Source organism: Sinocyclocheilus anshuiensis, unplaced genomic scaffold, assembly GCF_001515605.1.
Source record: "Sinocyclocheilus anshuiensis isolate Anshui unplaced genomic scaffold, SAMN03320099.WGS_v1.1 scaffold784, whole genome shotgun sequence".
Classification (NCBI taxonomy): domain Eukaryota; kingdom Metazoa; phylum Chordata; class Actinopteri; order Cypriniformes; family Cyprinidae; genus Sinocyclocheilus; species Sinocyclocheilus anshuiensis.
In genome coordinates, this window is record NW_015554160.1 from 1,475,171 (window position 1) to 1,486,576 (window position 11,406).

At 38.7% G+C, this 11,406-nt stretch overlaps 1 protein-coding gene across 1 annotated transcript in view; it reads left to right on the forward strand.

The window, feature by feature from the left end:
* LOC107670838 (UTP--glucose-1-phosphate uridylyltransferase-like) overlaps positions 1 to 7,002 on the forward strand; it is a 35,838-nt gene extending 28,836 nt beyond the window's left edge. Inside the window, exons 7-10 of the mRNA XM_016463609.1 lie at positions 2,414 to 2,611; positions 4,502 to 4,744; positions 4,964 to 5,068; positions 5,723 to 7,002. Of these exons, the coding sequence (XP_016319095.1) occupies positions 2,414 to 2,611; positions 4,502 to 4,744; positions 4,964 to 5,068; positions 5,723 to 5,830 (654 nt within the window). The 3' untranslated portion in view covers positions 5,831 to 7,002. The remainder of the gene's footprint in view (positions 1 to 2,413; positions 2,612 to 4,501; positions 4,745 to 4,963; positions 5,069 to 5,722) is intronic.
* The last annotated feature ends 4,404 nt before the right edge of the window (positions 7,003 to 11,406 follow it).

Genomic DNA, 11,406 nt, shown 5'->3' on the forward strand with positions numbered 1-11,406 from the left:
TTTTTTTTAAAGAATTTGTTTTAAGAAAATTAAGAGCCATTTAGGGCCATTTTTGGGATTGTGATATTATTTCATGTCAATTAAGCAGAAAATCTAATGTAATTTAATCTAATCAAACTAATTAGAAATATATATAATTATAAAAATCGGATATAAAAATACTGTATCACAGTATAACAGGAATCTAATATTCAGCTTTGTAAATAATGGAAAGTACATATGAACCTCAAAAGTAAAACATCTGGGCATATAGTAATGAGTAATTTGAGGCGAAATACCATGAAAATGTTGCAAAAATTGGTTAATTTTTTTGGGGGTTCATTTTTATAAAAATTGACATCTTTTTGATTGACTCACAAGCACATAGTGAGACCTGTATCATTTCAAACTACCCCAGGTCTTTTTTTTTTTTTTAATTCATGTTTACCAGTAGTATGTAACACATACAGCGCATATATCTCTCCTGCACTATTACCATCACTGCACATTAGAAGGACCTCAAGTAATGCAGAGACTTCCCATGTATCATACTGTAAGTTCAGGTTGTGTAGTAAAGCAAGGGTACATCACTTTTGTTTGCTAATTGACTGTGCAGATATAATGGGCTGTGTGTTCTCTCAGTGTTTCCTTAAAGTACTACAAGGACAGTGGAGGGCCTCTCACATTCTGATGTGCTTTTAGATGCCTTGTAATGGATGGTACAACACATTGCCAGACACGGCTCAATAAACTAACAAGCTAATCGATAACAGCATTTTTTTTAATGGTTGGCTGAAACTGAAGTCTGAAGTTTTTTTTCTTATCTCCTCAATTTAGATGTCTGCTTGAACTTTTTTGTTGCCATTTTTAAATGCCTCTCATTTTAAGCTCAGATGCATTTGACAGTGGTTTACTTTTAATCTGTTGACAAACAGGTATCTCTATTTTAGTACTTCTTTCTAAAGACTGAATTTTGGTAGCACAGCTGCTAACAAATGAGACAACAAAAAAACAGTGTGTGTTTTGTTAGTAGAAACAGCGTAAATTGGTATTAGCATTTGTTCCATGGGCTATCTGTGTTATATTGTGTCCATGTGATAGTTGATGTCTCATGCAGCATGTTTTTCTTTTTCATGACTCTTAAATGTTTGAGAACTATATTTGGCCTCATATGAAGACACATCTAACAGGACTTTTGGGGCTTTAGGTCTGAATTGTGTGTGTGTGTGTGTGTGTGTGTATCCGAGAGAGAGAACTCTGAGAAAGCCTGGGCTGGTCTGCCTTAGTGAGTCAGTTTCCCCAGACTGTGCTGCCTCCACTCCCGCTCAGCTCAGCTCAGACTATAATTATTTGATTATTTTGGTCGTTTCATATAAATGGACTGGCTATGGCTATTAGAAATTGCTTTATGCAGTCTGTAGTGTACAAGTCATTTTTATCGCTCTATAGAAGAAGTGAGTGTCTGTTTCAATGTTCATACACGTCAGGACTTGTGATTACATTCCTATGGTTAAGCCGTGTTGCATAACGCACACAGAAGAAAGAAAAATCAGTCTGCCATTCCTTAGTCCACTCATCCTTTCCAAGGTATCTAGAAGTATTAAAATTAGAGCCCGACCGATATATCGTTTTGCCGATATTATCGGCCGATATGAGCCTGTCGCCGATATATCGGCATCGGCGAATATGCCGCCGATATTAAATTTTTTTTACAGAACATATAATGCAGATAAAATGCTTGAAATGGTGTAATTACTTAGTTTGTCCAGCAGAGACAATGTCCTCTATTGTTTGCTACTGGCGACCTGGGTGAAACGCTTTTGAAGCTTAAGTCTATGGAAAACCACTGAAACTTTGAACGGCCATATGTCCATAACGGCGCGGCGAATCCTCACCAAATTCGGGGGATCCCTTCAGCTCGAGGAACCCTCTCGAACGCGAGTGTACGTCTAGAGGCCTTCGAATGAGACCACCCCCGCGTCGATAGCCCCCGGGGTTCGGGATAATTTAATTAAAGTTGAAAAAACTTCAACTTTACTGTTCAATGCACTGATGTCAGACTCGTTTTGGATAATAAAGTTTATTGTTAAATTGTTAATAAATGCCCTGCCTCCATTACGTATCTCTGTCACGTCATTATAAGTGTTTGGTCACCACATTTGCATGATCATTGCAAAAAATGTGTTTATGTATATATATTCTGTTTATGTATATACTGTATTCTATATATAGTACCAGTCAAATGTGTGGACACACGAATGGGAAAGTGTCCAAACTTTTGACTGGTACTGTGCTATAATATACACAAAGAATATCGGCCGATATATCGATATCGGCCTTTTTTTACTCCCTAATATCGGTATCGGTATCGGCCCCAAAAAACCCATATCGGTCGGGCTCTTGTCATTGAACTTTGTGTGTTTGTGTTGTCCAGGGAGGTACGCTCATTCAGTATGATGGTAAGCTTCGGTTACTGGAAATCGCCCAGGTTCCCAAAGCTCATGTAGATGAATTCAAATCAGTGACCAAGTTTAAGATCTTCAACACCAACAACCTATGGATCTCCCTGTCTGCCATAAAGAGACTACAAGAACAGAACGCCATGGACATGGAAATCATAGTCAACCCTAAGGTAGGGAAACTAAAAGCTTGCAGAAACCACAGCTTGGGTGTTGCCTTTTAAGATGCATCAAAGTATTGCAGTCAAATGAACCTGACTTTATACAGTTTCCTTGAAAAAGATTAGCCAGATAGTCATTCGGGGAACCAGACATTTGATTTTCTTCATTTCTTGTTTTAATTTCCCTTCTTAAATCTTCGTTTCCCCCAACAGTCAAGCTTTATTTTACTGTAAAGCACTATTTATAGCTGTGCACTAGAAATCTAGGTTTTATTCCTTTGGCCGCCGCCTTCTTTACACTATCACTTCTAAAACCTTAGTTGAGACCCCGATTCATTCATCAGGCCATGTGGGAACCTGTAACACTGCGCTTCAGCAGTCTCCTTTGTGGATTGTTCACTTCTGAATCAAACCCACTTAGAAAAGTCTCTAAACAAGCACTATAACAAGCTGATGTTGAGACTGTTTGAGTGTCCTTTTTATACCAGACCCAATAGCTCATTTGAGTAGAGATCATTTGGGGTCTAGTTCAAGGCTTGTGTGATCAGAGAGTTTGATGGAGAGCTTAACAACTGACAAAAAAGTACTTTTATAAACAATTTCTGTTGGGTTGTCTGTTCTCAGTCCATCACAGGAGACTAAAGAAATTAAAGGTAACCATAAGATGTGTGTGTGTGTGTGTGTGTGTGTGTGTGTATGTGTGTGAGACAGTTAGTTCAAAATTCTCAGAAGTGGGACAAAAAAGCTCCCTGTGAGAACATTCAGGGACTCCTCAGTTGGATATATAAAATAAAATTATTTGTCTTATTCTAGCACTGTACCCAAACCAAACACAATACAGCGTTTTCAGTTTCCAAATTACAAGTAATTTGTCTGTCTACACATGAGTAAACTGTCTACACAGTATAAAAATGCAAAGGGTTTAGTGTGGAATAATTATAATACGCATTATATAAAACCAATATGTTTTTCTATGGTATGTCCAATAGTTCTATGGTATGTCCTCATTTAGATAGCCAAGTAAGTGTGTGTGTGTGTGTGTGTGTGTGTGTATAGAGTAGTACACAGTTCAGCAGAGCTCCATATTGTAGCACCATTTCTTCCCCTAAGGCCCAGGCTCTCATCCAGCAAGACATTTTAAGCTGAAATTTGAGTTTGTTCTAGATTTCTTCACATCCAATCCCTCCCGCTCCTGTTCCTGTCAACCTTATACTTTTTCTGCCTGACACCAAGACCAACTATACAGTGCTTTCAGTGATGCCTCACACTTCCTCACCGATACTTAACATCAATTATTGTGCTTCATAGAACAATTATACATGGCTTCTTGACAGATAACATAAATATGGATTTAAAGTCAGCATGAAATGAAAATTCACCCTTCCTATTTTCTAAATGCATGTTATGGATCTTATTGTGAGCGATCATTCCATATGCTTAATTTTTTTCTTTTTTAATTTTTTTTTTCATCAAAATGTCATAACTCAATCTTCCAGTGAAATGACAAACTTCTCTCTGGTGACACATGCCAGACTTACAACTAACTGCAAATTCGCATTCAGATCTGCCTGCATCCAATCAACAGCCCATGAATAGAACCAAATCCCGTCCTACATTTTCTTTTTCAATAATCTGTTTCAATTGGATGTACATAACAATTCAGAAGAAAAGATCTGTTCCATCTAGTTTCCATTTCATTTTAGGCATAACTTTATATACAGTGGGGTATATAAAAGCCTGAGACTATACTAAAAATGTTAAGGTTTTTAAACTTTGATATAAATATGTTTTGAGATTTTGAGACTTGTAATATCACTGTGTGAAGTACAAATATTCCATATAATTTGTCCATATAGTTGCTAGAAAACTGTTGTTTAAAATCATTTTCTCCCTCTCTCTCAGACTCTAGATGGGGGTCTGAATGTCATTCAGCTGGAGACCGCAGTGGGTGCTGCCATCAAGTGCTTTGATAACGCCTTGGGCATCAATGTGCCTCGCAGCCGCTTCCTGCCTGTCAAAACCACATCTGACCTCCTGCTGGTTATGTCCAACCTGTACAGCCTGGAGGCAGGGTCTCTGACCATGAGCGAGAGGCGCGAGTTTCCCACAACTCCTCATGTCAAACTGGGCAGCTCCTTCACCAAGGTACCGCACCTAATGAAGTATTCACAACAAATTATCCATTCAAATCACATGGTGTTTCTCTCACGCTGCACAGTGTGTAGGCATGATCTCACTAGTGTTTCAAGACAACCAAATCTGCCAGCCAGAAACCCACTAAGATTTGAAAATAAGGACATCCTCATGAATAATATACAGTCTAATACTTCTGAAGCCTTGATCCAGTTTCCTTTTGTCCTTCAGGTTCAGGAATATCTCACACGATTCGAGAGCATTCCAGACATGCTAGAGCTGGATCACTTGACGGTGTCTGGTGACGTAACCTTCGGAAAGCACGTCTCTCTAAAGGTAAGAGCAAGGAACAAATAAAAAAAAAAAAGATTCCGCAAACTAGGCTTGCCGCGATAGACGGTGCTGACGGTGATACCGGTGTTAAGAGTTTTGCTAATAAACGTTAGTTCTTATTTATTTGGTTATATATTATACATGTTTACTTATTTCCAGTTTTGTATACCTATTTAAACTTTATGTAAGTTATTTTATATTAGGCATAGCCTGCCCTATAGCATGGTGTATTTTTATTCGTTTTGGTAATAAAAGTTCTCTGTTTTATATATAGGCTAAAGTGAGTTTGATGTTGTATTTGGTTGTTGCATTCAGGCAATTGACACCGAATTGCCGCTAATTCAAAAGTGAAAGTAAAATACGCAAGAGCGAAGGAAAGCGAGGAAAAGAGGGAAAATTCAAACTAACAATTGCTTTATGCTGAATTGCCACTATTTGAAAGTGAAAGTAAAATGTTCACGCCGCTTTTACAAGCTATTTAAAAGTGAAGGAAAGCGAGGAAAAGAGGGAACGCCCCGCCCCCGCGGTGATACCGGTATTACCGGTGTTGTCACACGTCGATTAACCGGTGGGAAAATTTCCTCACCATCACAACCCTACCGCAAACAGACGTTTTTGCTGGTGTTGTACAGTCTGATTATTCCTCTGTCTTGGCAGGGAACGGTCATCATCATAGCCAACCATGGAGACCGCATCGACATTCCAGCCGGCTCTATGTTGGAAAATAAAATTGTGTCCGGAAACCTTCGGATCCTGGATCACTGACGTGTCGTGTGACTTGGATGCAGAATCACATGACTGACCAACACCTATCACTGTCCTCATCATCATAACCAATCACGGAGACACAATCGACATTCCGGCCAGATCCATGAAGGAAAGTTAAAGTGTCTGGGAACTTGTGGATCTTAGAGCACCGACACCTCTGTGTCATGTGACCTGGATGCCAAATCACATGACCGACCCATACCTGCCTCTCTCAGAGCCTTCATTAGTGGTGCTGATCACAGCACACAGCACCACAAACACCATAAAATTTCTAATCCATTCCAGAGACATTTATTTTTGTAGTAGTTTGTGTGTTTTAGTTTCCTGTCATTTAGTGGTCCTCAAATGTTATGTACGTTACACAAATCTCATCGTTGTGTTTTGTTTCCGTTTTTTACTCTGAGAATGCAGTATTTCTCTTGTTGTATCTATGGCATCATAAACTGACCCTTCGGGGTCAGTGTCCTCTACTCGCTCAAAAATGTGAAAGAGTGCAAAGCAATAAGTGTTCTGCAACAGTGAAGGCTGATGGTTCTGTCTTTGTGTTCTAGAACCTGGTCTAGATCCTGAAAGTTCTGTGGAACTAAATAAAGTGCAATATGGAACAGAACAATAGCAGAAGTTCACTGTAAATTTAACACTCCTGCTTGTTATCTACAGTAGGAAAAAGAAAGCGAGGGAACAAGTATGTGCACAAGGAAGGGAAAGAAAGTAAAAAGAGCATCTACTATTTCAGCAGTGTATGAAGGCTGTAGACAAGGTCTTCCAGACTCCCTGGAGGCAGGAGGTTATTGTGTTCCACTGGTCTGTTAATGTGAAAGCAGCCAAGCATTAAACTCACTGTTAATAACCGGCACATGGAGCAGGACACACACACACACACACACACACACACACACATTGGTGATTTAAGATCAAAGAGGTCCAGAGATTGTTGTCACAGCCTGACAATCAGCTCCTGCGTTGACAAAATGTGAATTTAGGCAACATTATAATGTATAGTAAATTAAAAATTGGTATTTATTTTAAGATTGGCTAAAGATTCCATGTAACAGTGTTATTCATTTACTGGTGTTTTTAAAGATTAACTCTAAGTAAGCATTAGATAACGGCAGTAATTTAAATGTAAAAAAAATAAGGAAATGAGCATGCACAATTAAATATCCAACATTGTACAATACCAGTTAATTAAGAATCTGTAATATTCATCTGTGTTATCAGCATTCTCGACGGATCCTCTACTCCAGACTACAGTGTGCTGGAATGAAAACAGTTCCTGTCACATATCCTTTTCTTATTTTCCATCGTAACGGAACCACATAGGGATGAAATGTTTTTTTTGGTGAACACTGTGTAATAGTGTCACAAGATGAACTCATTAGAAGCAAAAACAGGAAATGGGTCTGACACATCCTCCGATGTGATGATGACAACAGCTGCTTTCCAGAGTCTGGTGGTAGTTATTAGTGGTTAGTAGGGGTCCATCATTTGCACAGGAATGCATGAAGCAAATTTGCTCAGTAGCACAAATTTTACTTCTTAAAATCGAATAGCCTCAATGATTAAATTACAAATCAATTCTCTATGCATCACAATGCATCTTGTCCTTTAGGTTTTTTTAATCAATACACACTGGGGAGTTTCAGTAGTCATTACTATTACTAGTGAAATATAAAAATTCTCAATGACAATTTCTGTAATATAGATGAAAATACTTTATACCTTATTTTATTTATTTGCAAAATGTAATTAAATATAGCTTCAAAATATCCAAGTAAAAATTTGATGATAAAAAACAATGAAACAAGCACATCAAACAAACTATCTAGAAAGTATCTAAACATTTTCCAGACGAGCAGGGAGTGATCTGTCTCTTTTTGCATCACACTTCTATGAACTGTTGCTTTGGCAGTGATGGGCTAATATTATTGATGTTGACATGTAAATGCATCTACCACAAACCACAAATCAAATGCAAAAACATCCTAATTCAGATGCCACTGTCATTGTGCACAATCCATTTTGCTGCTCCAATAATAACAATCCGAGTGAAATCAATATCGGTTTCAGCTGAGAACACTTCTGAACACATACTGTTAACTCAGCATGACTATATGGGGCTTTCATGATGTTGTTTCAGGTCAGTAATGAGGGTTATGAGGACTATTAACCTCAAATGCCATGCTGACATGCTGATACACACATTTTGCTTTAGGGGCTCATATACGAAGCAAGACGGAACAAATGGAAGTGAAGAGGGGAAGTGAAGATGATTAAATAGACTAAGAAAGTGGGAGAGAAACATCTGCTGTCAGATTGCTACTAATCTATTTACAAAGTTTAAATTACCTGCAAATAAATGAGAAAATTGATTTTTTAATTAAGAGTGAGTAATGAGATACTGTCTTCTTTTTCTTCTTTTCTAAGCACTATAACATTTTCTCATTAACCTGAGGTGCTTAGAAAAGCAGAGGCCTATTTGGGGGAGATTTGGAAATGCTTTGGAAAAGCATCCATGTTTCAAACTCTCATCCAGCTTGGTTTTGTCTATGTTGGCTCCTTAAACAGAAGATATTATATAATTGGTGCCGTTTTTAATCTTATTTTACGGGTTGTCTGATAAGTAGCATAATCAAAGGTTTGGTGGGAATTTGGGTTGTACTCACATCTGCACTGATCTATCACACTCTGCTGTTGTAGTACTGTATCCCTGAAGGACATCACATGACTTGATTTTGGCTGCTGCCCTCATTCTGCTGACGGAGAGGCCACTTATGTAAGTACAGACCTATCAAAACACACAAACAAATGATTTTTGGTGAGAAACTTGAGCTTTGCTTTGCTGTTCCAGACTTCCTTGACTATGTTCTGACTTAACAGATTATAATGCCAGAAAATCCCCCATCTGACCTGGAGTCAATTGAAATAGACTTCCCTCCCAGCCAAACTACCCCTTACAATTTTAAGATGGGGTATTTTAATTATTGTACTGACATACAAATATCTTACTGATTAGTGTAAGTCTCGTTTAGGCTACAAGTCGTTTTTAGGGCCTTCATCTTAAACGGCTTCAAAAAAACGAAAAAAGAAAATAAAAAAATAAGTAAATACACTAGGAAAAGTCTTATTATGCTGCCACCCTGTGGCCGCCCTGTTGGCCACCGCTTTCACACACCAAGCCAATAAGACCTTTAATTGAATGTTTGAAAGAATTAAAATAATCCGCAAAAAAGAGGCCTGGATCTGTATAGAAGGGGAACATCGTTCCAGCAGTAAATTAATGGTAAATGTTTTAAATGTAAAGTATTAAAGGTATATATTTTACTACAAAGAACACAACAACAAAAAGTAATTTACAGGAAGAAATATAAATAGCTTTGTCAGAATGTATTTACATTCTCACAAAGGTACTTATATTTTTTCCTGTACATTTCTGTGAAGCAGTATTATACGTGCAGTGTGATATTGTTAATAAACAAGAAGTTAATGTTGAGTAACTTACATTGCACTAAAAGCACAGTTTGTTTTTGCAGCGCCATTGAAAATCTTTCCACACGAAACCACAGCACACTAACCGTTGCTAGGCTCTGAGCAAAACACAGCAGGGGCCTTTACTTTCTGGTTTAAACGAATCGGTTCAATGGATGATTCAATGATTCACTCATAATACACATAATTATTGGTCGCCATCGACCTTATAAAGAGTAACAGACTGACAGAATGCGTAAAAACCAAGCTGTTGCTGTGCGAGACTTCCGGTTCATTAGCCGCTGTAGGGAAATAACGAGAAGAATAACAAAGTGCAGTAAACTGTAAACTGTTTGCACTACAAACCAGTTTGTTCATAATTAAGACATTAAAATTAATACATTAAAATAATATGGTAAGACACACATATTTGCAATATCAAGCAGCAAAACGAGCTGTTTTGTACAGCTAAACTGTACAAATATAAGCTAAACCCATAGTGGACTTCAGGAGGAACCCCCCTGCACTCCCCCCACTCACCATCATGAACAGCACTGTAGCTGCAGTGGAGTCATTCAGGTTCCTGGGCACCACCTTCTCTCAGGACCTGAAATGGGACACATTGACTCTATTGTGTATTTCCTTCGCCAGCTGAGGAAGTTCAACCGGCCACAGGAGCTGCTGAAACAGTTCTAGGCCTACTCTGCCATCATAGAGTCTGTCCCGTATTCATCTGTTTGGTTTGGTTCAGCTACCAAAACAGACATCAGAAGACTACAACGGACAGTCAGGACTGCTGAGAGAATTATTTGTGCCCCTCTACCCAACCTCCAAGAACTTTACATCTCCAGAGGGAGGAAAAAGGGCTAAGAAAATCACTCTGGACCCCTCACACCCAGCCCACTCTCTCTTTGAACTGTTGCCCTCGGGCTAGCACTACAGACCTGAAATGGGACACATTGACTCTATTGTGTATTTCCTTCGCCAGCTGAGGAAGTTCAACCGGCCACAGGAGCTGCTGAAACAGTTCTAGGCCTACTCTGCCATCATAGAGTCTGTCCCGTATTCATCTGTTTGGTTTGGTTCAGCTACCAAAACAGACATCAGAAGACTACAACGGACAGTCAGGACTGCTGAGAGAATTATTTGTGCCCCTCTACCCAACCTCCAAGAACTTTACATCTCCAGAGGGAGGAAAAAGGGCTAAGAAAATCACTCTGGACCCCTCACACCCAGCCCACTCTCTCTTTGAACTGTTGCCCTCTGGCTAGCACTACGGAGCACTGAGCACCAAAACAGCCAGACACAAGAACAGTTTTTCCCCCAGGCCATATCCCACCTGAACAACACATCACACCTCAGTACTGCACATCTGTAAATAACTCATTAAACCTTCATCTGTAAATAGCACATATGCACATTCACAGTTCTGTCTATGGACATTTTCTTTTTTTCAATATTTTTATTACTATTGTTATTTATAACTTATGGTCTATTCTCTTTATTATTAGTGTTTTTATTACCTTAATTATATGTCTGCACTATGTTTGTACTTTCTGTACTGTAAGCTCCCAACACCAAGACAAATTCCTTGTGTGTGTAAACACGCTTGGCAATAAAGCTCTTTCTGATTTCTTATTTAACGATTTGTAAAAATAGCTGGAAGCAGATGACACCAGAAGCCGGGAAAAATGGTGGATACAAAAAAAAATTGAAGCAAACACTGAACCATCTTGTGCGGTTAACACCACTTGACCTATCAAATTCTTTCCAATTGTATGCTTTTCTTGTTAAATGATGATATATTAATAAACCACAATTATTTGTTGATTCCAGGGGCCAGTTGCATAAATTTAGTCATGATGTTAAGACTATCTTAAAGGGGTCCTATTATGCTTTTTCACTTTTTTATTGTAGTCAGTGTGTAGTGTGTATGTTTGGGCATTAAAAAGATCTAGAAAGTTACAAATCTCACAACACGAGTGAGTAGTGCCAGATTCGCCAAAAGTTTTTGTTGAAAGACTGAGTAAGGGGCGTGGCAGTACTGAAACACCGTCTAAGCTGTTCGCCAATCACAACGCACTGGGACAGCTAACCAATCACAA